The following is a 27,282-nucleotide window of genomic DNA, read 5'->3' as shown; positions in this document are numbered from 1 at the left end:
GCTTCAGTGGCCCAGGGTTTCACTGGTTTGGATCCTGGGCACGGACATGACACCGCTTGTTAAGCCATGCTGAGGTGGTATCCCACATAGCACAACCAAAAGGACCTACAACTAGAATATACAACTAGTTACTGGGGGGCCTTGGGGAGAAGAAGAAAAGAAAAGATTGGCAACAGATGTTAGCTCAGGTGCCAATCTTTAAAAAACAAAATCAGTTCAATTTCAGCTGGCAGAGACAGCAGTACACCTTCACTATCTTATCTTAGGGTCTTTGATTGTCTAGACATCATAACACATTTTGATCCATCATATTAAAGACATATTAATTGGTCCTAGTGAACAGGAAGTAGTAAGTACCCTAGATGCCTTAGTAAGCTATGTGCTGGATGGTGAGAGAGAAATTCAATGAAAAATCAGGGGCCTGCCACTTTGGCAAAGCTTCTAGAGGGTCAAGTAGTCTATGGGATATTATAGTATCCCTTCTAAAGTGAAAGACAGTGGCTACACCTTGCACTGCCTACAACTAAGAAAGGCACAAGGCTTGCCTTGTTTGGATTTTGGATACAACCATATTTGGGTGTGCTGCTCCAGTCTACTTACTGAGGAGCAATAGGCTTTTTGGTTTCAAGAGAGATCTGGACAATAAAAACCTACAGCTTTGGGGCCGGCCTGGTGGTGTAGTGGTTGGGTTCCTGCACTCCACTTTAGCGGCCCAGGGTTTACAGGTTCAGATCCCAAGCGCAGACCTACACATTGCTCATCAAGCCATGCTATGGCAGCATCCCACATACAAAATAGAGGAAGACTGGCATAGACGTCAGCTCAGGGACAATCCTCCTCACCAAAAAAAGCCCCCTACAGCTTTCATACAAGCTGTCCTGTTACTCAGGCCTGATGACCCACAAGTTTCAATGATGCTTAAAGTGCCTTTACAACTAAGGATGCAGACCACTATAAAGCCTCATTACAGCAGAGCAAAGTTTTGCCTTCTGCTAACTCATTCTCCATTTGAGAAACATTTGACTTACTCCTGGGTCTTGGCAGAGATCCAACTCGTCCATGGGATACCAAGCAATATGCCATTCAAACTGCCAATCGTGTACTGGGTGCTGTCTGATCACCAAGCCATCAAGATACGTGAGTGTAGTAGTAACCCATTATCACATGGAACTGCTATTTATGTGAAGTGTAATAAAAAATACATATATTTGGTCTTTGCCCTTGGTTCCTGGCTAAAACTCTTGGAATTTCCCGAGTGACAGGACTGTCCTTCTGCTGTAATGAGCCCCTTTTGACCATACTTGAGTTTTTGCTAATGAGGTGACTCATGGTGCAGCTCCTAGTTAGCTTCAGAATGGAGGCTGGTTGCCACAGGGGAGGGGCTGGAGATTGAGTTCAATCACATGGCAAATAATCATGACTACATCATGCAGCCTCGATAAAAACTCCTGAACAAGGTTTGGGGGGATCGTCCAGGTTGGTGAACACACTGATGTGCTAAGAGCGGGCACAGAAGCTCTGCACCCCTGCCCCCTTATCTGTCCTATGCATCTCTTCCATTTGCCCATTTTTGAGTAATCTTCTTTATAATAAGCTGGTAATCATAAGCATAGCACTTTCTTGAATTCTGAGTCATTCTAGAAAATTACCAAACCTGAGGGAGGGGTTGTGAAAAACCCCCAACTTGTAGTTAGCCAAGCAGAAGTGTGGGTAGCCTGGGGACCCCACTTACAGCTGCTGTCTGAAGTAGGGGCAGTCTTGTCGGACTGAGTCCTTAACCTATGGGGTCTGTGCTGACTCCAGGTAGTGTCAGAATTGAATCGAATTGTAGGACACTCAGTGTTGGGGAACTGGTGTTGAAAAACGACAGAAGATGACTCAAGCAGATCAAGTTGGCAAAAGTAAATTGCATTAACAGGTGGCTCAGTTCCCATTAAATTTCTCCTGCTGAGTTGTCCCTATGCCTCTGTCCACTCCTATTCTGGATATGAATTTGCTTTTCTTCCCCAAAACTCATTTGTGGACTTCTCAAACTACTTACCATCACTGGTTCTGACCAGAAAACTCTTCTCACAGCAAGCACGGCACTAGGCTTAAGACCATGTAATTCCCTAATGTTACCATAAACTCCCATCACCCAGAAGTAGCTCACCCAATGGGTGGTGGAAAGACCTAGGTACCTACTGAAGAATCACTTATGGTGCCATTTCTTCCCAGCCAGAATACAGCAGCCTGGGAACCCAAGGGGGGAAGATAGAAATGGCCCCTCTTACTGTTATGCCAAATAACTCCTGAAGGAACTTTTGCTACGACTCTGGGTTCTGCTGTCCCAAGGGAGGACTGCTTCCACCAGATATGACAATGGTCCCTTTGAACGAGCAGTTGAATTGGGACAGGGGTTACTGTATTAGCCGGTGCAATGGACCCCAATTACCAAGGGGAAACTGGGTGGCTGGCAATGAGGACAGGAGAATCTCTCTGTAATGTCTTCACTGGGTACCTCTTGGTATTTACTGCTTTCAGGTTCGATTGTAAAAGAAGAAAAAAGGAAGTCCTCTAAAAAGACTATTATGGTCTCAAATCTTTCAGGAAGGGAAGTTAGGTCACCCAACCAGCCAAGGTACAGGCTGAGGGCCAGAAAACAAGGACTAGGCGATGGGAGGAGGAGGTGATAAATATCAAATAGCTCCTTGTGACTAATTATAGAGACTGGGGCGGTGCATTTTTCACTTTAACGCATTCACCTTCCCATTTTGTATGACCTGCTTGGGTGCATTACCTGTGCACATTAGTAAAGGGGCTGACCCAGTACTGAAGGAGAAGTCTGTACATTACCTGGAGGGTCTGCACTATTGAGCTATGACACCTCGTGGGCCTTGGAGAGAAAATTAGAGCATCTTCTTCCATATGAAGAAATTTGCCTCACATTGGGCAGGGGCGTTAGATTACATTTCGGTCATTAAATGTGGGTGGAAGGGTGAAAACAAATGCTTGGCAGCCAAAGGAGTGGACTGTGCTGGTCATCAGCTGGTGTGCTTCCAGACCAACTCTGGCCTGTCTGCACTGCACAGGGACCATCCCAGGCTCCCTCGTCTAGTTCTGGTGAACAGGAGGGCAGGAGGGCAAAGACGGACATTTCTCTCCCTTTCACTCGTTGCAGGCAGCAACTCTGGCAGCTGATGCATCTCCTCTGTGGGGTTGGCTCCTACCAGAGGGGCTCTGTCTCTGTGTCCCAGTAGTAATTCCATTGACCCTCCAGCCCCAGGGCAACAGTAGCTTCCAGCATGGCTGTCTCTGGGTTGCCTCACCATGCCGCCTCATGTCTCAGCTCCTCCATCATCAGAGTAATCAAATCCTTGTACTAATTCCCTTTGTTTGAAAACAAGGGTGGTTTCTGTTTTCCCGCCTGGGCTCTGATAGAGTATACTGTGTTAGGTTAAGGCATCCTGGGCCAGACTTCAGTTGGTCCTGATGTATTTTTTCATGTTTTATTACGAAAAATTTTAAACCATAAACAATATACTTACTAACGAGATTCAATATTTTAAAAAGATTTTGCCATGTTTACTTTATCCATATACATGTGTGTATGTTTTTTTCCTAACAGAACCATTTCAAAGTAAGTTGCATATGTTATGGCTCCTATTCTTAAATAATTCAACATATAACTCCTAAGAAAAGGAATACTCTCTTACATAACCATTATTGCATCTAAGAAAATTTAACAATAATTCCCCTAAAAATTACTATCCAGGACAGATTCAGATTTACCCACTTACCCCCAAAAATGTCTTTATAGCTGTTTTCCCCCCAATTTAGGAACTAATCAAGTTTTACACATTGCATTTGGTTATATACCCTTAGATCCCTTCAATCTAAAACAAGCCCTACACTTTTGTTTTCCCATTAAGATTATCTATTTGATGAAACTAGGCCAATCACTTATAAAATATCCCACATTTGTCTTTTTCCTCATGGTTTCATGTAATTTGTTCCTCCATCTATAAGCTGGGAGCATGCCATGGGAGATGCTGCATACTTCACATGACATTGTGCCAGGCCACCTGTGGGGAGCTGTGAGTAAAGTGGAGACTATCAATCTTGGCACTGTAAAAGTGGAATTTCATCTTAGTTTTAGGACCTGTTGATGAACCTAACCTGAACTGATTATTTCGCTGGGGGTTGCAGAATGGTGGTTCTCTAATTGTGTCCATTCCCTCTGTATTAACTAGCTGGCACTTTTCTGTAAAGAATGTTCCCCCATCAACAAGCAAAGCAGGGTGAATGCCCCTTTCTCTTTAATTATCAACTCCCATGGTAATGAGTTGTGTGATGCTCACTTCCACTGCTGGCTTTAAATGAGCCCTCCCTCCCTTGTCAACTTAACACTAGTGCACAAGGATATTTATTTATTCACTAGTTGATAATCAACTTCAATCATTATTTTTCTGGATGCTGAAACCAAAGAGACATTTCTTGTGTTCCTGCTACTAAGGCTGTACTAAGATCTCAGCCTCAGCAGCATCAAGCAGAAGGGTGCAGAACTCAGTGGAAAAGTTGAGATGGTTGTAAAACGTTGACCTTAACATAGTGTTGGCTAATACGCAGAAAATGCAGACAGTACCAGGGTTGCAGGTTGAAAGGAAAATCCATCACCGAAATAAGCAGTGATTTAGAAAAAGTTGTTTTAAATTAAAACCTAAACCAACAGAATAAATGTCATGTTCAAAAGTCCTAAAAACACAATGAGATACTCATAAATATACCCGTATGATAGGTTTTTGGGTAAAGGACCCTTGGCTAGATATAAACATGTGTAAAACATGAAAAGGTCATAATTGTGAGAAACAGATACGTGGTGGAAGCATCTTACAAAAATAAAATTACGCAGCCACATGAGGGTAAGCAAAGGCAAGTGGCTGGCTGTCTCTACCACGTGAAGCGTACTTTGAGTTCCACTGAAAAGCTCTGACTTACAGGAGTTTAACATAAATTCTATTTTATCTTTTTGCCAGTGATAAAAGGAAACTCAGTAAAATTAAAAAACAAGACAAGGGGTAGGCTAGCTCAGTGGTGCAGTGGCCCGGATCCCAGGCACAGACATATGCACCTCTCATCAAGCCATGCTGTGGCAGGCATCCCACATACAGAACATAGGAAGATGGGCATGGCTGTTAGCTCAGGGCCAATCTTCCTCACCAAAAAGAGGAGGACTGGTGGTGAATGTTAGCTCAGGGCTAATCCTCCTAAAAAACAAACAAAACACCAAAAACAACACAAGGGCTGTTCACAAATAAAACAGTGCTTTAATTTCATTCTTTTTGTTTTGAAACCGAGTTTCCATCTGTACACTTGAAGAAAATAAGCCACAAGCAGCCATTCTCTGCTTACCCATCCTGGAGGCAGGCAGGTGGCTCTGCCAACACGCACAGAACTGGGCAGATGTCTGACACTCTTGAGCACACACGTCACTTCATGAAGGTGAGGAGCTAAAATGTACTAAAGTCACATAGAAAACACTCCATTTGGCTTCGCAGCAATGCAATTAATGGCACTCAGGGATTGGCATCTGAGGCACATGAGGGCTCAGTACACCATGCCACATCACAAGCTTTTCTTAAAAAAAGGAAAAACAAATCTTTTCCTTAAATAGAACTGTCACAGGTAAGAGCCACAAGGATTTTATTCATTGTTTAATCTTCTGGCGGCAGGATTTCTTTGAAGTGGAATCTAAATATAAGTAAAAATGATGTAGCAATTTGTTAGAAGGCTTCACACGTCTTTTAAGAATAATTTCACAATTTTAAAATACCACCACTGAATTAATCTTATTTTTGGTAAAAATAAGAATTACAATTAAAACATATAGTGGTTTAAATTATGATGGTTAAGAAACACTGGATAAATTATATCCTGGCTGCAACATAATCTTTATGTTTCCTATGAGTGTAAGAGAAAGGACCAAAAGGCCCAGCTAGTCATTCAGTCAAACCAATCCTGACACCCACTGCTAAGTACACTGTTCACACATTTCTGAGATGTCCTCGTACTTACAATCTTTCTTCTAATGCTATTAATGACAGTTGATTATTAAGACCAAAACTAACAACAACTACTAGGCTGAATTCTAGCAGTTTTTTCTGTATTATTTTACATTCCTAGGGTATGGTTATACTATTTTGAAAAGCAGTTAGAGAAGGACGTTTATTACCTGGTTGTACCCCCGCTAGTCTTTGCTGAATCATTTCTAAATGGTGAATATATTCCGTCAAGGAATGTTCTGGATCTTCAGAAGCAGTCAGGGATCTTTCTGATCTTGAATTTGGGGATGGGTTGGATCTTCAACAAACAAACCACCAGACCAAGAAATAAACAAAAAAGAGTTGAACTCAACAGAGTGAACACAGTGAGCACCAGACAGGAAGTGGTGCTGGGTCCTGCTGACGAGACAAGCTGTGGAAATGGGTAAATCAGATGGTTGTTTCCTTCCTATCCTTTCTTTACCACAAAAGAAAAAAGTAAGGCTTTAAAAGAGTGCTGCATAGTGCTTTAAAAACCAAACCTCTATACACCGTCTCATAGTTAAAACGAGTAAGAATAATTGTATATTATTTTATTCACTAAATCTTCGTGTATGAATCTATTCCCTCAACTGGATTATGCACCAGCGTCCTTCAGACCTATACTCTGGGCCCTGAGGGAGCTGTCCTTCCCCAATTGCCCTAAATATCCCCTTCACTTGGGGTTAAACTCGCCACTGTCCTGTTCCACTGTCAGCTGCCCTTCCTCCTGGTCTCCCGCCAGGTGTCGGGTGCACCACCTGTGTTATTCTTCACTTTCTTTTCAGGGTAGGGAATGTGTCATCCTCATGCCATCTACCTAAAAGAGGGCTCGGCCACACTTCAACACTCTTTCAATAAATGTTACCAACCCGGGCACTGGGGGGGGTGCCACAGCCCCCAGACAGAGAATCTCTGCCCTCCCCGAACAGAACCGGTCTTCGAGGCCCACACGGACTCACACTGGTACATTCCCTGCCTTGCTCTGGGGCTGGGCCAAAGCCAAAACTTTCAAAAGACATTTCTTTGAGGAATCACATATGCTAGTGGGACATGATTAGCAGAGGTGATCAAAAGCTAGATGCACAGTGAGCTGAAACATTCAGCTGCCCAGAGGTGAGACTCATTTGTGCCTGTGCTGGCACGTGACACATGGTGCCACTGACACTTGTGCATATTGTTTCTCCGTCAGGATAGTGACACCAGAGATGGTTACACTCACAAAACACAGCTTGTATGGAGACGTTATCATCTACCAGAGGCCACGGAGTGAAAGAGTAAATGCTAGCATTTCATGCCTTGCTAGCCTGATGGCAGACATGGATGATGTGCCTTGCACTCAGGAAAGTAGAGCCTGCTCATTTTAGAATACTAGGAAAGCACACACAGAGGGAAAAGAGATGACACACCTACATGGTTCTTAATGCGAGAATGTGCAAGTCATAAACTGAACTTTTCTATACACTTTAAAGATACATTCCAAATACTGGAAAAGTCATAACTGAAAGAATTAAATAAATGACTCGTAATCTAGAATACCTCATTTCAGCATTTAAATAGGATTATTTACACGGTTCAACCTAGAGAGATAGAAATGGAAATCACATCTTTCATAAGTAACACTTGGATGAGAAATCTCATGGTCAGGAAAATGGGGTGTAATTTGTGATGAAGATAATTAAGATTCACGACACGTCTCTTGACAGGCCACAACATATTACATCAAATCCCTATGTGGGCCTCAAATCATAACAATTACACATAGTCACTGTGGAAATCTTTCACTTTAGTTTTTAAACAAAATTATGTTCTACAATCTAGCCACAACTCTTCTTAACTATTTTTTTAATTGAAAAGGTTTTTCCCCCAAATAACTTATAGATGTTTAACATTGTTGCTGTAACATCTCAATGCCAATGGAGTCGTTAAGTATAAAGGCACATTATATGTGTAAAAAACCCCAAATCCCACAGAAAAGACATTAAGTAAAGCCAACTAAGGTCTTGCGTGGGGGGGTTACTTGTGCCTGGGGGCCCCCTTTCGTTAGAGGGAGGTCTGGGCACCCACACAGATCGGCCCAAGGACACCTCCACACATGGCAGCTTGTCTCTACAGACTGAGCTCCTACTGATGGCTACAGACCAGGTCCCATCTAACTCTGACATGGAAAGTGGCTAGAGGCCCCACAACTCACCTTTCCCTCCTGCGAGGTGAGGCTTTTGGCACAGGGTCCCTGGTGTGGCTGGAAGACACATCCCGGGTTGGGGATTCACTGGTTTCAGGTGGAGACTGCTGTTGCTGTGGCCCCAGGAATCCTTCCCCCAGAATCACTGCACAACAGAGGGATCAGGAAAAGAGATGAACACATTTTAGCAGGAAGGCCCATCTACCAAAATTTTAAATTTATAAGCTTTTAAGAGTCTGCATGGCGACTTCAAAACATTTTTAAAGTACTCAAGTTACAAAAGTTGTATTTTAAAAAGCTCTAGAAAAAACCTAAGTTTTGATCACCTGTACTTTACTCCTACAAAGCTGACCCTGAGTCCTGGCCTCTGTATGGGCAGCGCCCTGGAGGAGTGCACAGGGCCCTGACAGAGGTAGGAGAGTGCCAGGGGAACCTGGGCTGGGGTCTCCTCCACCCAGCTCTGAGGTGTGGGCTCAGGAGAGGGAGGGGCAGAAACCCTGGAGACCACGAGATGCACCTAGGTGGGAGGCAAACTTTCCTGAAGGCCTGAAGGCTGACAAAGCAATCTGATTTCAAGAAGTAACAATGTGTGGAAATCAAAGCTGATCAGCACTGCCAGACAACCCCAGTTGCCATGGTCGGCAGAGCTCTGGGGGCAGTGCCCGCTTGCAGCCTCCCCTCTGGGTGCCAGGGCCCCACAGGACCAGGGGCTATGTCCCTATATGCTGGGTGGGAGGCAGTGACCTCTGCAGAGGCCTGCTCTTGTTCTGCGTGGGGGCAGAGAGCTGCAGAGACAAGATGTGACTGAGCCAAAAGCAAGCAATGACGCTCTCAAAGGAGAGGTGCAGCAGCATGAAGCAGAACTTCACTTGATTTTGGAGAATAAAAAAGACTTTGTATTAAAAATAAGCTATTAGTCAATATACTTAAGCATTTCTGTATTTTTCAATCACCATTTGCTCCTCCGTACCACACTGATTCATTAACTGTACAAACTGTGGTTTTATTTGTGCTTGTTTCCAACATAAACACCATTTTCCTTCAAAAACCATTTTGCCTCTTTGACAACTGCCCAGACTGAAGTTACTCATTTCTCACTGAGCTTCAGTACGGCCCCACGGGCACTGAGAAATGGCCAGCATGTCAGTGAGAGGCTGCGCGTGCAGGTGGAGTTGATGAACGCAGTTAGTTAAGGGAACCGCCATAGTCCCACCTGGCCGGGGTGCTCTGCCTCGCACCAGAGCTCCTTTCCGATCTACTTCTTGCCATTTCTTAACCAAAAAACGTAATCTATGAAAAAAAAAGAGACAAAACATTGAAAACTAGAGCAAAACAGGAGTGAAAAGAGCAATGAAAGTCCAACGTGACCAACAACTGGAATCAGAACGTGGGTGGACTCTGTTTCTTCATGGCCAACCCACACAGGGCAGCGATCTGATGACCTGACATCTGCAGCCCAGAACCTTCCTGCCCTGACCCCGCCTGACCCCCACTGACTGGCATCTGTCAGACTCCAGTTCAAAATGAGTCCGCAACACCCAGTCAGCGGGGAGCAAAACAGAGTCCCTTGCCCTCGTGCGTTTTCACTCAGATGGTGGGCGGGGATGTCAAGGTGAGGAGTGCCACATCAGGTGACGGGAGAGGCAGCCGTGTGGGGGATCCTAGACCCCTCTCCTAGGATGGCCCCTCAAGTCCATCACGTCTGCAACTTCCCTCCTCCATGGCTTGGCAGACATCACAGATTCTCCAGATGAGCCCCCTCCAGAGGAGGCCTCCCGGGCAGCCCCCCGGCCTCTGTGAGCCCCAGGGTCCTCCTGGAAAGCATTTTCTGCTTCATGCTAAAATTACGGCTGCAGTCAAATGACCTTCCCCCTTGACAGGAAGATGGGAGGCAGGGTATGGTCTGTTCACCTGTCCTCATCTGGGCATTCTCTCCAAAAATATAGGATGGACAGATCAATATACAGACAGACATGTGGGTGGATGGTGTGTGTTAGGGAGAACTCAGGGGTAAGGGGACTAATAAGTGCCCTGAGGCTGACAAGGCCTCCCCCTGAAACCGGGGCTTCTGCCCAGTTGGCTGCACTGGATGGGAACAGTGCTGGGTCTTTGAAAGGACTAGGACTCCCACCCGCTCTCTGCAGCACAGTCTGCCCCTCTGTGCCCGTTCCCACAGACAAAGGTAAGCATGGCCTGGAGAAGGCACCTCTATGGGCATCACGAAGCAGACAGAGCTGCACAAGTCTTAGTGGGAAAACACTTTTAGAAATTCAGTGAATTTTACAATTATACAATAGAACGGATTTTTATGTGTTAATTTTGAAATGGTCAAAATTCCCAATCACACCAGGAAGTCACACCTTTGTTCCAAAACTGACGCTCTATGCAAATAACGGTTGAGGAGAGTGAGTGACGCCTGTGGATGGGGCAGATGGGCAGGGCTGGGCAGGCAGGCGCTTGGGGCAGGTCGGCATGGAGATTGGAGACAGAGGGCCCTGCACCCTGCAGCAGGCTCCTCCTCCCCTCCCCCAAGAGTGGGGGTTCACGGCCAGGTCCACGGGTGAAGACTGGAACACCCTTGCGCCATAAAAGGCCACCACCAGGTGGATCACGTATTCCTATGCACCTACCCCCTTTTATGTCACACAAATTTGACTAAAATACAAGAAACTGAAATTTGAAGGCGTGAAATGCAGTTTTAAACTTGGTCAGATGCGCCTGTCCTGGCGAGGGACCCCTTAGACCCATTAAGGGCACAGTGTTCTTTTCTGATAAAAAGGCATCCTTAAATCTTTTCCTTCTAGAAGACAATTTTACACATGCTTTCTTAAAGTCAAGCCTCATCTCTATCTTCTTTAAGGCCTCAATGTCATTCATCTTAAAACAGAAGACAACTGCAGAGATTCAAAGACTAAAACCACCACCACATGTCTCCCATTCACGAAGACGGTGGCAGTACATGTCTTAATGTTACCTGAATATTGCAATCACCACCCTGACTGCAGTTCGAAACTTTGTGAAAGGACGAGATGTGGTAACTTTCTTATCTGCTTTGGAAGGAAATACTCCCAAATGAGCAATCATGGAGAGTGTTTCTTGTTCAGAGTCCTGGAATCCACCAATCAACAGTAAAAGATACTTCTTTTGATAAATCAGAGCTTTTCTAAAGCTTTCTGCTCTCAAATAATGCAAGTACAATTTTTCCATCTAAAAGAAAAAAAAAGGTAAAACTTAATCATGGAGCCAAGACATCCTGCTGACAAACCTATTATAGCACGTGAGTGCTGATGTGCTTTACAAACAATCGGACTATTTTTTTCCTCAGCAAATTACCACGAAGTCAGCCCTGCATGATATCTGTAACCAGAGACAACCTTGCTGTTCAGAGTTCGACCTTGTTTATCAGACAAAATGGAGACCACAGATGTCCTTTCCACAGCATCGAATGGGCCCCTGTGAGGGCACCATGAATTTGACACTAAGTAAGGTCCAACTGGGAGCGGGATTGGGGGCTCATCACAGGTTCCATGGACATCACTGGGGTGAGGGGCAGGCTGTGGAAACCCCCTGAACTGTACCCAGAGGTTGGTCCCCATGTCCTAATAGGCAATTTCCCCTTAAGAGAGGGCCCACAGCTTGTATGTCATTATCAAAAATGACAACTTGGGGCTGGCCCGGCGGCGCAGCGGTTAAGTTCGCACATTCCGCTTCGGCGACCCAGGGTTCGCTGGTTTGGATCCCGGATGCAGACATGGCACCGCTTGGCAAGCCATGCTGTGGTAGGTGTCCCACATATAAAGTAGAGGAAGATGGGCATGGATGTTAGCTCAGGGCCAGTCTTCCTCAGCAAAAAGAGGAGGATTGGCGGCAGATGTTAGCTCAGGGCTAATCTTCCTCAAAAAAAAAAAAACAAACAAAAAAAGATGACTAGTGAATTGCTGGTCTAGGATTTTCTTCAGGCTGCAGACGATTATCTGATGACTCAAAGCATCACACGTTTCACTCAGGAGCACAGAAACATATTTGTACACAACTAGACCAAGTTTCAAAGGAAAGGTTATTCTCTTTAACTTCCCTTATCTGAAATGACCTGACTGCTAGAACCAGCATGTCTTCTGCTAACAGGCACACATTTGACACATGTGTTGGCAACTATGTCCAGGCAGAGGAGAACCTCTAGGTCCTGACAATGCTGTTGCCTGCTACAATGAGCAAACCCAGGATTTTAAAAAGCGCCAGTTAGACAGCATGGGGGAGGGATGAACAGGAGAAGCACAGTGGATATTTAGGACAAATTACTCTGTATGATGGTAGAAAGGTGGACACGTCATTATACGTTTGTCCAAAACCACAGAACACACAACACGCAGAGCGAACCTAACGGAAACTGTGGACTCTGGGTGACAATGACGTGCCAATGCAGGTTTATGGACTGTAACAGGTGTACCACTCAGGGAAGATGTTGACAGTGGGGGAGGCTGCACATGTGTGGGGCAGGGGGTAAATGGGAAATGTCTATACCTTTCCTTTAATTTTGCTATGAACCTAAAACTGCTCTAAAAATATAAAGTCTTAAATAACAAGCACCAACTATACCACGCTCTATACACCTGACACAGGCCTCAGCTTAGCCTTACTTTGATGTTGCAGACTTTTGCTTCATCACTTGCAGCCGGCGTGGGCAGTCCTGGGTCTGGCTGTCGCGGTGAGCTCTGCAGGACCGTTCTGTCCTGCTTCCAGGCAGACCTGTCTGACTTCTGAAACAAACACAGACAGCGCCAGCTACAGAGTGATCTTTTATTTACTCATTTTTCATTGTATCACTTCAGGAGTGCATCATTGTATTTCTCCTTCTGTAGAGACTGCTTCACGCTCCTCACCAAGAGGAGTCTGGATGCCATCTGTCCTCGTACTCATATGCCCTTTGCCCCTTTCGCCCTCCCCCACTCCCCTGTCCTCTGATGACCACCAATCTACAGTTGTTCTTACATCAGAACATCTTAGGAAGAGTGGCTAAGAGTAGAGGAGGCTGGAGATGACTGCTCCCAACCCCAATGCCAAGGAGAAGGTCACATTCAAACACCCTGTTTCTTCCATGGCTGTTCCCCAGGACCTTTCCATTATGGGGCCCCATGGGTGGTAGGTAGCGCTGGGGGCTCTCAGGAGGCTGGGTCCATGTCTCCCGAATGCCAGGACACGACCATGCCTACGTCCACCTTCAGCATCTCTTCTGTGGTGCCCAAATTCTTACGTGATATCATGAAGCAGATAATTAACACTTTCGCAGCGATTATTAAATGCCATTTACTCAAGTAGGATTGCCCAAAGGGTACATTTTTATTAAAAACAAAAAAACAAGTATTTGTGAAATAACCCTGAATTGAAAGCTTTACTCTCATTAAACATCCTCATATTCCCTAGACCTAGAAATGCTAACTCCTGGCTCTGCTCTAGCACCATGAAATTACTCTCCTAGAAACTTCAGCGAGGGCTCCACACAGGAGCCACTCACGCCAAGGGACGGGCACCGTGCAGAGAGGCCATCATGACCAGGCAACAAGTTTGAACACATGCAGCATGGTCAGGACCCTACAGTGTGCAGAGGACCCCAGAGTTCCAGTGGGGAATACATTAATAGAAGGAGAAGGGTCCCACAGTGAGGGGAGCAAAGGTGCCACTCACAACAGATGACTAGGACCTGCCTGTCCCTGAAACCAAAGGGGGTTCAAAGCACTCGCTGGGGCCACATGGTCAGTGCCCTCAGTCCAGCAGTTAGGAAGAGAAATCAAAGGCATCCTGGTCATGCCAACCCACAAGCCCAGGGCACCACTGAGAGGAAGAAGGAGCCTGTGATCCAGGGTGTGTGTGTGTGTGTGTGTGTGTGTATGCATCTGTGTCTGTGTGTCTGTGTGTGTGTAACGGCTCTCCCGTGACCTCCTGGATGAGGCAGAAGGAAAGGACCAATGCTTCCCTGGTTCTAAAACACAGCTGGGTCATTTCTGGAAAGAAAAGCTCTAGGAATAGAAGTCATCTTGGACATGAGAGAGGAAATATTCCACCAGTTCACTCTCAGCCTACCTTTGATTTACTGATTAAAAATAGTTCCTTGTTAACTTTCATATAAAGAATAAAGGCGTTCTACTGGTGACTGCGCTTTCGTGCACACAGCCCAATGGGACTCCCTGAACAGGGAACCTCAACACACTTTCTAAGCAAGTTCCAGAGCAGCACACAGGGCTGTGAATTGACACTAATGGCAGCTCTTGTCAGGACAAAAAGGTGGAGCCTTGAAACCTTCTCACATCAAAGAATATAAGTCAAGAATATAAGTCTGCTTGTCCCTTTGCCTTACATACTAACAGAGTTCAAACAGACAAGGCACAGCTGAAAGAAGAACAGACAAATCCACGATTCCCTTCAGAGACAATACATACTCCTCTCTCAGAAACTGAAAGCACAAGCAGGAAGAGGCTGAGTGAGGTTACTGCAGAACTAATAACACCATCAGCCAACTGGATCTAACCAACTTCTACAGGATACTCACCCACCAACAGCAGAAACATCGAACCCATCATTGAAAACCTTCCAAGAAAGAAAACACTAGGACTAGATGGTTTCACTGATGCATTTTAACAAGTATTTAAGGAAAAAAATATAAATACCAGATCTACACAATCTCTTCCAGAAAACAAGAGGAAAGAACACATCCCAACTCATATAAAGGGAATCACACAACATACGGTCTTTTGTGACTGGCTTCTTTCACTAATAACATGTTTGAGGCTGATCCACACTGTAGCACGTATCAGTCCTTCAATCCTTTTCATTGCTGAATAATCATCTATTTATGGACATCTGGGTTATTTCCACTTTTGGGTTATGAGTGATAATAGTGACAGGAAAATCTGTGTGCCAGTTTTGATCTGGACACACATTTTCATTTCTCTGTGTAAATACCTAACAGAGGAACTGCTGGGTAAGACAGCAGCTCCGTGTTTAACCTTCTGAGGAAGTGCCAGACTGTTTGCCAAAGCAGCTGCACCATTTTATCTTCCCAATTCTTCCCACACTGAGATTATGTTAAATCTGTAGATCAATCAAAATAACCAGCAAGGGTTCTAAAATTTACACTAAAGGATAGAGCAACCAGAACCAAACAATTTTAAAAAGATGAAAAAACTGGGGCATTCCCACTGCTAGATTTGAAGATATAAAACTACATCAATCAGGCAGCTGGTAAAGCATAGACACATAAAACAGTGGAACAGAATAGAAAATGCAGATACATATACACAAATATTGTTGGTTGATTTTTGACATAGGTACAAAGACAATTCAAGGAGAAAGGACAATCTTTTCAACAAAGTGTGCCAGAATAACTGGATATCAACATGCATAAAAATAATCCTCAACCTATCCCTCAGACCATAAAAATTAACTATAAATGGATCATAGACCCAAACGTGAAAAGCAAAACTATAAAACTCTTGGCATGCTCCATAAAACAACAAACTGATACACAGACTTCATCAAAATTAAAAACTTTCGTTTTGCAAAGGATACTACACAGAAAAGTAGACAGGACATACTGGGAGAAAACATTTGCAAATCACATACGTGACAAAGGAGTTGAATCCAGAATATATAAAGAACTCTCAAAAGAATAAGAAAACAATCCAATTTAAAAATGGGCAAAACACTAACGAACACTTCACCAAAGAAGATACAGATACCACTTCATGTCTATCAGAATGCTAAAATAAAAAGAACTGACGACCCCAAATATGAAGATGCAGATTAACCGCAACTCTCACATCTTGCTGGAGGGAAAGCAAAACAGCACAGCTCCTGGAACACACTCTGGCAGCGCTGAGCACAGACGGAGCTCAGGGCCCAGCAGTTCGGCTCCTGGGCATTTACAACAGAGAAGTGAGACTTATGTCCACACAAAACCCTGCACACAGATGTTTATTGGAGCATTATTCATAACAGTCAAAAACTGGAAACATCCCAGAGAGCCTCCAGCAGGCAAATGGAACGCTGCTCAGCAATAAAAAGGAATGAGCTATTGACACATCGATGACCAGGACGGACTCAAATGCATTATCAAAAAAGTGAAGAGCCCTTCAAAAGGTTACACACTGTGTGATCCCAAGGACATGACATTCGGGATAAGACACATGACAGGGAAGGGGCTGAGTCAGAGCCTGCAGCAGCCAGGAACAGGGTGTTGGGGACAGGATGCTGGGGACAGGGTGCGGATGTATTGCTGTATACTCTGTTAACAGTGGTGGTGACGGCAAGCACAAGACTCTAAACGTGTATAAACTCAAATGACTTCACACGAACAACAGGCAGATTCTACCATATGTAAATTAAAAAATATTTTTTAAAAAGTTTTAATTTTAAAACAAAGAAAATCAGAAACAAAAAACAATTTAAATATAAAAAAAAATCAGGCATTTTAGGAAAAGAGTCTATCAAACTACACAGTCAAGAAAATTATAAATTAGACAGAAGTCAAATTAAATGCTAATTTCATCAGATCATTATATTCTTAATCACAATTTCCTTCCACGAACATCTGTCAAACACCATCTCACAGCAAGGATCACGTGTGAAAGCCTGTGTGTGGGTATCTGTGTTCGTGTCTGTGAACAGAGCAGAAAATTCGCTAAAATGTTAAATAAGATATTGTGGCCTTGAGGGAGGACAGAGCTCACAGCAGCTAACCAGGAAGAACGGACAGCAGTGCCCACGCCGTGAAGGCAGCCCGGCTCACGTCACCCCAGGCCCGTCGCCGGGCGCTGAGCCGTGACAGAGCAGCGTGACACCTACCCTCAGCGCACAGCCCTTGAGCAGGTGGTGCTTCAGGGTCTTTTCCAGGTGGGACACAGCCCTGCACAGCTCCGCCTTCTCCTGAGTCGCTGCACCGAGGGCTTTCGTAAGGGAGTCGTTATCTTTCAGCAAGACTTCTACCAGCTGGATCTGTAGCTCTGCTGTCATTTTTTTCTTAAAAAGAAAAAAACAAAAATAAACGTGTAAGAAATTTTTCTGTTAAAAGGCATGCACATTGCTTGCGGTTTTCATTGTTCATTACTTTCAGGGGTTATGATTTTACATGTGTTTGGGGTTCAGTGAGAAGCTTGTGGGGCCGGGCAGAGCTGACCATCTATGGGAGAGGAAACAATAAAAGCCATCAAACTACATTTCTCTTCAATCCTCCATGAAATAGACTTTGCACAAAACTGGGCTGTATGAGCAAAGTAAACCTGTACCAGAGCCCAGCCCTCTGTCTAACAACAATGCAAACAGGCAGCATGGACGTGGTGGCCAGGGGCATCATATGTTCATCCCTGAACACAGGGTCCAATGAATAAGCTGCTTAAAACAGAGGTGTCATTCCCACATCTGAGTAACATTCAGCCCACGGCAGGCGCGGGCCACCAAGGAAGGCAGTGCTGTGGTGCCCAACAGATAAGCAGGCAGGATACACCACACCAACTGATTACACTGGGCGAGTGGGGTCAGAGGGTGAGCAGGGTCAGAGTCGAGAGCATGGTCAGAGGGGAAGTGGGGTCAGAGTTAAGAGTGGGGTCAGAGTTGAGAGTGGGGTCAAAGAGAGCAAGCCAGTCAGCTCTCCTGCTGCCTAACACGTATGCTGTTTTCACAGTAAACCTCATGATTTCATGACTGTCACAGAACATTTATCAGGAATTTTTATCAGCAACCAAGACTCCTAAACACCTTCAGATGCAGCTGCCAGGGGCTCAGAATTTCACAGGAGGCCTCAGGAATTCATCTCTGGCTCAGGCTCTCAACATGAGTGAGGAGGAAGAGGCTGGGCTGGAGCAGCCCTGGGGTGTCTGCCCTCCGAGCAGCACAGATCAGCACCCACCTGAGGGCACACCAGGCCTGTGGCAGCAGCAACAGAGAAAGTGCACATGAGTCCCTGACACCCACACAGGAGGAGGGGAGCCAGCAAAGTCACGCAGACTTCTAGGGGCGACACAGAGAGTCACCCATCCACATGTCACATGGGAGCCACCGGCTCACTCACCCACATGGCAAACTTTAAAACAGAAAAGGAGTTGAGGAAGGGAGGAACAAGCAGTCACAATAAAAGGAAACTCCACGACAGGGCAGGGTTGGGGGACCCGGGCAGTGGCCACGCCATCTCTCACCTGGGAGGAGCTGGACATGCTCAACTCAGACTTGAGTTCCTCTAACGTATGCAATAAAGATGTCACTGCTTTCTCATTTGATGTTGTCCAATTGCTAATTGTCCTGTAAAATAAATGAATGTTTAAAAGGTTCAGACAGATCCCATCTGACAGTTATCCAAAGACACAGAGAAAATCCATGCTGAAGAGATGAGAGGATGGGTCTGGACAGCCCCCAGGGAGAGTGAGGCATCCCCCAGGGTTCCAGAATGGCTGTTCATGGGCCACCGTGAACAGGCTTGTGCATTACTTCATTGAGCCGTGTTCTGTCCCCAGAGGGTGGGGCTGGGAGCCCCTCTACTGATGGTGGCAGGCGTGAGGCAGCGCAGCCCCAGGGTGGATGGTCTGTGAAGCCCAGAAACCTCCAGCTACTGACCAGTGAGCACCAAGGCTCCCTCAGCACTCAGGCCTCCTATAGCGGCTTTCTGTTGGGATTCTCTGTCGGTTGTTAAAATACTGTCCTAAATAAAGCTGGCTTAGAGGCCATGATGCTCCATGAATTAAACCCAATTACTGTGCAAACAGCAGGCCTGTATTTGCTGAAAAGGCAAACACTAATTTTTCTGTTCATACAAAACACCATGGGTCTTGGCTCCTCAACCACATGGACACATCCTGGTCACGTAAGCGGCAGTTCCAGGGCCTCGGGGAAGGCAGACACAGCACACCGTTGGCCACACGCCAGCGGCCCCTCTGGGTGGGGAACAATTGTAAAGGGACATGGGGAGAAGTGATCTAGAACAAACCTGGATTTTTTTCTCATATTAGAATGCAAAGAATACAATTTTGTCAACACCTTTCAGGAGAAAGCTGCCCGCTAATTCATCCAAACACATGGGAAAAGAGAGAGAGTCAGTTTCATTAAAACATGGACCTGAAATCAAAGACACGCTCAAACTTCAGAATTTTTCTTGCTACAGCAGGTGCATGATCACACGGTCCTAGTCAGTTCTAAGGAATTTACCTGTCTACAGTCTGGTTGATGAAGGTGGTCAGAAGCCCAGCAGCACAGAGCAGCTGCTGCCGAATCTTCTCCAGATCCTGCTGTTGCTCTCGGAGACGCTGGGACTCCGGGCAGAGGTGTGCGGCCTCCTTTGCCTCCAGCTCTCTCACCGTCTGCTGAAGCTGCGTGATCTTGTGCCCATCGCGCTGGCGCTGTAACTCCAATTCTCGCTGTTGTCAAGGGCAAGACCACAGAGAAGACTTTTGCACACGTTCCAGAGGCAGAAGACCATAGCCCAGCAGTGCACATGGGCATACCCCCCAGCACCAGGTCCCTGGGGGCGGGGGCTGCTCTACACACTGCCCTCCATCCAGACCCCTCAAACTAGGTCACCCAACACCCTCCACACCAGGGGTTTCGGGTGTAACATGGATCACTCCAGAGTTTCAGTGGTAAAGTTTTTATCTTTATTTCTGGAAACTATTAGGCTTTCACCAGGCCCAGGGTCGGCATGAGGGAAGAGGAGAGGAGCCTGCAACGCTGAGACAGGATGAAGCTTCGCAGGCCAAGTTCTGCTTCCCCACCCCCAACACACCCATACGTGCGTGCCAACACACGTGCACTCACACAAAACTTGCACACACATGCTGACGCACGGAGATAAGCACACAGGAACACGCTCCCACACATGAACACGCTCCCACACACGAACAGTCACTTGAACACACGCACACCGTCAAGCTGGGGCAGCCGAGTCACGGAAGGCCTCGACAAACGGAAACCTCCCCCCGTGTGAAATGCTCTTCACAACAGTGGTGCCTGGGAGAAACCAGCCGACAAGTGATAAGTGTGAGAAGGGAAGCAGGGGTGGGGAGAGTGCATGGCAGAGCCTCCACAGGTGAGGGGCCTCCTAGTGGGGAAATGAAGACGGAACAGGCAAGAGTCGTCCCCGTGACTGAAGTCACGCAGACAAGGCTCCACCATGTTGGGGAAAGAACCTCAGAAGCCAAGAACCCAGCTGAGCCTCCAACTAGGCGGCCTGTGCACAACACAGACCACACGCTTTCTGGCTGTGCACCTTCTCAGGGATGCAGTTTACAGACTTGCCCTTGCTGACATCATCTCAGTTAATGCTCAGTTTTGTGAGGAAACAGGGACTGTTATTGATCTATTTTCCGGATGGAGAAAGTAAGACACGAGGGGACTGACAAGTTTATTTTGTTTAGAAAAGATGAAACTGGCCCTGAAATGACTACCTTGGGAGGTCTCGGCCACTATGACTAGAAAATGATTGTAGAATCCTGAACAAATTAACCGTCTACAGTAAAAATAACACCAAAAGGGCTACATCACTTAAAAACACATATCAAGGTGCATCATGAAGAATAGTTATTAATTTAACTTAGAAAACATTTTCTTTGTCTTTATGTTTTTAAGCAATCAAGTTACCACTCATTTTTACCAAAAAAACCCCAAAATTAAATAAAAGGGTTTGTCTGAAAACTTTCTATATGGTTTGGGGAAGTCCTCTGAGAAGAACATGAAGGCTACCAGACCCCTCTTCCCAAAGGAAAAAAGGCCAACACACACACACGCGCACACACACACACAAGCTTGAACACATTCTGGGGGTCCTGAATCACCAAGGCCCATGCAGGAGCTTGATTCTACTCGCCTCCTTCACATACCAACTTGGGACCCCTTCCGGCCACACTCTGCTCACTCTGTCACCTCCAAACTATTCTTCCACTTTCCAAGATTGCTGGTGACAAAACACTAGGATTTTTAAGGTTGTTTACCAGAGCAAAAAGTATCAATCATTGCTGACACAAGCTACAATGTGGATGAACCTCAAAAACACCACAAAAAAAGCCAGACACAAAAGGCACTAGAGCGCATAATTCCATTTATGTGAAATGTCTGGAATAGGCAAATCCACAGAAACAGAAGGTAGATTAGTAGTTACTGGGGGCTGAAGAGGGAAATGGAGGGTATGGGGTTCTGTTTTGGGGTGATGAACATGTTCTGAAATTGCCTAGCGATGGCTGCACAACTCTTTGAATATACCAAAAAACACTGAATTGTGCAATTTAAATTGGTGAACTCCACAGTGTACAAACTGTATCTCCACAAAGCTGTTAAAAAATAGTACTCACATCCCTCATACAAACTTACAAAACTAATCTTATAGCATTTTGGAATCTGACTTATCCTTGTAACATTTAGAAACCTAGAGTTTCATTCTTAGAAACACACACACTTCTCGACGACTTCATGGCAAGCTAACCACTACAAAGACCAGGCCATTTGTTTTCCTTGGGTGTTTTAAAAAACTTTTTATAATTTCACAAAAAACAAAACAGAAAGAGCGAAGGTATTTTAAGGTTTTTAAAAACATTTTTCAAGAGGGGAAAATATCAATCCATGAGAAGACACAGGACATAATCTTCTCAGAAACAAAGGCTTCTGGTTTACATAAATAAGGATCATGCAAAAAATAAAAGAGCGAACACTTCCCAATCCAACCTGTGAGGCCAAAACCATCCTGATATCAAAATCAGACATGTCACAAGAAAAGAAAACTACAGACAAATATCCCTTATGAACATAGATGTAAAATCCTTAACAAAATACTAGCAAACTGAATCTAGCACTACACAAAAAAGAACTACACACCAAAACCAAGTGTCATGCATCCCAAGAATGCAAGGATGGCCCAACATGTGAAAATCAACATTATACCCAAATCAAGAGAACAAAGGACAAAAACCACAGATCTCAAAAGATCACTGAAAAGGCAAATTCAATGCTGTCTCATGATTAAAGATAAAAAAATGTTGAATAAACTAGGAATAGAAAAGAATTTCCTCTGATAAAGGGCATCTACAAAAGTCCCACAGCTACCATCACACTTAACTGTGAAAGACTGAAAGCTTCCCTTAAAATCGTTAACAAGACCAGGATGTCACCTCCCCACTTTCATTCAACGCTGCACTGTAAGTTCCAGCCACGGCAGCTACTCAAGAGGAAACAAAAGGCATCCAGATGGGAAAGGAAGAATCAAACTACGTCTATTTGTAGACGGTATGATCTTGTACATGGAACATCCCAAGGAATCCATTAAAAAAATATTGGAACTAATAAACAAGTTTAGCAAGGCTGCAGAATACAAGATCAATATATAAAAATCAACTGTATACACTAGCAATGAACAATCTGAAAATGAAATTAAAAAAATAACTCCATTTACAACAGCATCAAAAAATAATAAAATATTTAGGAATAGATTTAACAAAAGAAGTGCAAAGCTTGTCACCTGAAAGCAACAAAACAATCTTGAACAAGAACAAAGTTGGATGACTCACACTTCCTCATTTTGACCCTGCTACAAAGGGTAGCAACTGGAGTGTGCAGCGTGAAGAGACACACACAGCCAACAAGTCAGAACGGAGCCTGAACAAACCCCACGTCACACGGGACTGTGCTAACCCTCCGATGGCAATGCTGCTAAGGGCTGATATCTGGCTGACGGCGGCTCTCACCAGTCTCTCCTTGTCTCTCTGCCGCTGCTCCCATTTCTCCGCATCTGCTTGGCTCTGCCTCGTCTCTGCTCTTCTCCTCGTGGCCTTGCGTCCTTCTTGGTCTGCCACTCCCGCGTGTAACTGTTCTAACTCTGTCTGCAGCCATGCTGGCTTCTCCCCCTCTCTCTCCAGATAACATCTCAGCTGTGATTTTGGGGTCTGCAGGGCCTCCACAGTGGATCTCAGCGAGACACTTACCTCCTTCTCTTTCTGCAGCTCCTGACAGCGCTTATGAACTTCGGCCTCCAGCTGCCGCTGAGAGCGCATGGCTTGCTGCTGCACCTTCTCAAGCATTGCTTGCAGTTCCACCACACGGGCCTTCTCGTCCTTCAGCTTCCGCAGCAAAGCGTGATGCACCTGGGTCTCCTGGTGAGCACAGGCCTCCTGTGTTCTCCGGCTCAGCTGCTCCGTCAGGAGGCGCTCGTGCTGTAAGGCCTCAGACAGCTCCAGCGAGCGGCCCTTCTCGACCTCCAGGCTCCTCTGCAGCTCGGAGAGCTGGCTCCGCTCCTGCGCCAACAGCGCCTCACAGCGCGAGTACTCGATCTGCAGCTCCTTCTGAAGGTTGTCCTTTGCTGTTTGCTCATGTTTTAATGCAACACACAGTCGATTACTCTGAGCATATTGCTTCTCCAAAGATATTCTTAACTCCTATATCGGGGGAAAATAAAATCAAGAAGAAAAGTATCTAAATAGTTTTCCTGCCCAAGTTTCCAAGCAATTACACCTTTTGAAATTTATCCTATGGATAAAAGAAGTATGATCATTATTTTTTTAATCATGGATGAAATACTTTTTTGAAAGAAGCATTGAGTAAATGCACATACACATCCTGGCTTCATTCTCCTTCCTTAGAATCACAACACGCAGGACACTCAAGAGCATATACATCCCGCACTGAACCTTGGTCTCTGTGCTGCTGAAGAAGCTTCACCCTCACCATGAACCGATGGTCAGCTGGTTCAGGACTACAGACCACCTGCCAGACAAGCAGTCACATCACAGCCTCCACCCAGATGGAAGCCAGGTCACCACCATGTATCCCGTGTGACCCAGGATAAACGTGAGGCTGCGCTCTGTGCAGGCGGGCAGCAGGGAGGCTGCATGCACCTTACAGAACCAAACGCTCAGAGACGATGAGAGTTGCGTGCCCGTCACGCTGTCTGTCACCACAAAGATACTATTATACCTGAAGATACAGCACTTGCTCACTGCCTCAAATCCTGTCACCTGGGCACACCATCACAGACAAGAATAATGGGCACGGAAGAGGACAACTGCTTCCTGGTTCTAGTCGCTACTAGCTGGGATGCGTGACCCGGGGCCCAGCCCTGCTGCCCAGTCACCTCCAGGGTCTTGGAGCTCTGGCCTTCCCTCTGCAGGTGCTGCAGCTGCTCCTCCTCCAGCTGGCTCTGCAGGGCACGCTCCTTCATGCGCTCGCTCTCCAGCTCCTGGAGCACGGCCTTCAGGTCGTTCTCCTTACTGTCCAGCACAGACCTGTGTGGGGAGACAGGCCGCCACACCCACGTCACAGAATGCTCGGAAAGGGAGGCCAGCACCCGGGGGCCAGGGGCTCCCAGGATGGGGAGGGCAGAGCCCTGTTGCCTCCTCGTGACCTGCACAAGTGCTCAATCCCTCCTTCCCACTTTATTAACCCACGGGACCCGGTGCTCTTCTCTAACGTCCATTAAAACACCCGGCACACCAGAGGCTCCCTTTTACCTCAACACCAAGAAGAATGTGGCAAGAACTACGTAACTCCCATTAGTTATTCAACACAAAGTCTGATGACCATGCAGGGGCAAGAAGGAGCTGCGTGTTGGTGACAGGCCATGTCCCGTACCTCAGCTGCAGGACCTCCTTCTGCACATCGTTGAGGGATGCTAACAGCCTCTCGTTGTCCTGCTTACACTCAGAGAGCTCAGATTTCAAATCTCTGACTGCATTCTGTTCCACCACCAGGAGCTTCCGAACATCGTTTGCTTTTTCTTGCTCTTCATTCAGGGTTTTCTGCAGGTCACTTGCTATACATTTCTCCTGTTCAACCTTATATGCCAGTAACTCAACTAAGAAAGAGATTAAAGAACATAAAATAGCATTATTCATGAGTCCAAAGTGGGCGTACGAATGATTCAACAAATTAAAAGCAAACTAGTCAAGGGATGTGGATGTATTCATTTTGGGGGAAATGAAGTTTTGAGGACCTAGAGCCACTATTTCTGACAGAGTCAGGACAGTTGGGGACATGTTTCTTCACTGGCTTGGCGCCAGCTTCTCCATCAGGCACTGCACCAGGCCTTGCCCTCTTGGCTGGGGAGCACCCAGAGACACACAGGCAGAGAGTGGGCATGACCCATAGTGGCTGCATAGGCTACAGGACATGATGTGGCTCCCCAGGGGTAGCTTCTCAGGTCAGGGTGTCCCCAAAGGCAGAGTTCGGAGCTGGGACAAGATGGACCAGCAAATCCGAGGCCACTCAGAGCCCATCCTGCGTGGTGCGGGGACACCAGATGTGACCACCCCCAGAGTCATCCTAGAACGTCAGCCCACTCGCCACTGCTATGCTTAATAGCACCTGACAGAGACAACTCCAGCCCAGACAGCTTCACTGGAGAATTCTTCCAAGACTTAAGGGAAAAATAAACCCGGTTCTATACAAACTCTTCTGGAAAGCAAAAGGGGAGGAGACACATGCCAGTCCATCACGAGGCTGGTGATACTCCAACACTAAAAGCAAAAGAAAACTAGAGACCAGTATCCCTCATGAAAACAGGTGCAAAATGTGAGTAAATCTAGTCCAGACATGTACAGAGGACAACAGACTAAGCAGGGTCCTGGCACGAACACAAGGCTGCTCACTGGACAGAACTGGTCCATCCTTCAGCATCCAAACTAGGAAGAGAAGCACTTGCTAGAGCAACAGAGAGCATCTGTGAAGATGCCATATTGAAGGGGAACAGGTGGAGCACGTCCCCATGGCTGGAGCAGGCTGGACATCTGCCGTGGGCTCTAGTCACCGTCAAGCTCAAGGGCCGTACCAGTGTGACTGGCAAGAAAAGGAGGCCGATGGGAAAGGGAAACATACAGTGTTTCTTACTCACAGATGACGTGAGTGTCTATAAAAATCCCCCAAAATCTAACTTAAATGTAGAAACCCATAATAGGTTGCTGAAGCTTAGTGGGAGCTCCAGAGACTCTCCCAGACATGGTCCTGCTGGTGCCCAGCACCCTTGCATCCACGCAGGCTCCCCTCATCCGCTGGGACCCTTGGCAAGGCCTCCACCCTGGCGGGGGCCCCTTCTCCACCCTGATGGGCCTCTCAGGGTCATTTTTACTCAGAGTTCTATGAACCCAGCCAGTGTTCTAACGCCGAGGCCGCCAGCTGCTGCAGCCGGGGACCTGGAGAGACCAAGACACCACTCCTGCCACCAGATCCAGCACTGGGTGCGGGAGGGGCTCGTGAACCTGTGTGCCACCTTACCCATAGGGGGACATCAGGTGGGCATGTTTCTCAGGGCTGGGACACAAGGGGCAGCACCCACCCTGCCTGCGCAGCTGGTGCTCCTGCTGGCTCCCTCGGGCCTCCACGCTGGTCAGAGCTGTGCACAGCTGCTGCAGCTTCTCCTGGTTCTGCAGGTGCGTCAGCCGCAGCTGGGCGCGCAGAGCCTGGATCTCTGACAGCAAGCTGCTCCTGTCAGACAGGCGCAGGTGCTCTAAGGACTTCTCCTGCAGGTCTCCCTGGGGGCAGGTGGGTGGAGGAAGAAGAGCAGAGTCAGACGGAACTTCACAGCCCCACAGAGGGCTCTGCCAGGGAGGAGTGCCCACCCAAATGGGAAAACGGGATGAGAAGCAAGCACACCCGGAGGGCTGGCGAAGGGCAGGCCAGTCAGGGTGCTGGTGGCTCCAGGGACAAGCGGCCCACCCTCTGCAAACTTGCGCCTTCAGCTTCACCGGTACAAGCATGGTGATTCTGAGTCTAGTCCCTGACCGGGGCTGAGAACGAACTCGCAAGAGGACACTCATGCAAATGCGTGGTGTGGGATGCGGACACAGTGGCCCCTGGGGACCCTCTGCTCCCACACACCTCTGCTCCAAGGCACCTTGGTCTTGCTTCCTGGGCCTTGCCTATGCCCGGGGGCACTCTGACCGCTGTAGACCCTCTGTCTGGACTTAGGAGGGAACCGGTGGAAACAAGACTCCCAGGGCACTCGCAGCACTGACACCCTCCAACCTGAGCTCAGTGCTCAGAATCTTGGCTGGGACGCTTAGAATTGCTCTTTGGCTTTCAACTAAA

At 46.6% G+C, this 27,282-nt stretch overlaps 1 protein-coding gene across 39 annotated transcripts in view; it reads right to left on the bottom strand.

Moving 5' to 3' along the window:
* Positions 1 to 5,284: 5,284 nt before the first annotated feature.
* PCNT (pericentrin) overlaps positions 5,285 to 27,282 on the bottom strand; it is a 142,253-nt gene continuing 120,255 nt past the window's right edge. For 27 of the 39 annotated variants that reach the window (XM_070598017.1, XM_070598020.1, XM_070598022.1 and 24 more), the window contains 13 exons: positions 26,531 to 26,726; positions 24,832 to 25,054; positions 24,335 to 24,485; positions 22,953 to 23,639; positions 19,432 to 19,640; positions 18,429 to 18,531; positions 17,083 to 17,256; positions 12,882 to 13,001; positions 11,219 to 11,451; positions 9,458 to 9,534; positions 8,254 to 8,389; positions 6,212 to 6,339; positions 5,285 to 5,730 (listed from right to left, as the gene is read on the bottom strand). In XM_070598017.1, coding sequence (XP_070454118.1) covers positions 5,687 to 5,730; positions 6,212 to 6,339; positions 8,254 to 8,389; positions 9,458 to 9,534; positions 11,219 to 11,451; positions 12,882 to 13,001; positions 17,083 to 17,256; positions 18,429 to 18,531; positions 19,432 to 19,640; positions 22,953 to 23,639; positions 24,335 to 24,485; positions 24,832 to 25,054; positions 26,531 to 26,726 — 2,481 coding nt within the window. In that variant the 3' untranslated portion in view covers positions 5,285 to 5,686. The remainder of the gene's footprint in view (positions 5,731 to 6,211; positions 6,340 to 8,253; positions 8,390 to 9,457; positions 9,535 to 11,218; positions 11,452 to 12,881; positions 13,002 to 17,082; positions 17,257 to 18,428; positions 18,532 to 19,431; positions 19,641 to 22,952; positions 23,640 to 24,334; positions 24,486 to 24,831; positions 25,055 to 26,530; positions 26,727 to 27,282) is intronic. The other 12 variants (XM_070598031.1, XM_070598034.1, XM_070598035.1 and 9 more) reach the window with 1 other exon arrangement.

Source organism: Equus przewalskii, chromosome 27 (genome assembly GCF_037783145.1).
Source record: "Equus przewalskii isolate Varuska chromosome 27, EquPr2, whole genome shotgun sequence".
Classification (NCBI taxonomy): Eukaryota; Metazoa; Chordata; class Mammalia; order Perissodactyla; family Equidae; genus Equus; species Equus przewalskii.
Note: the sequence above shows the minus strand (reverse complement) of the source record. Positions and strands in the feature narration are given on the sequence as shown.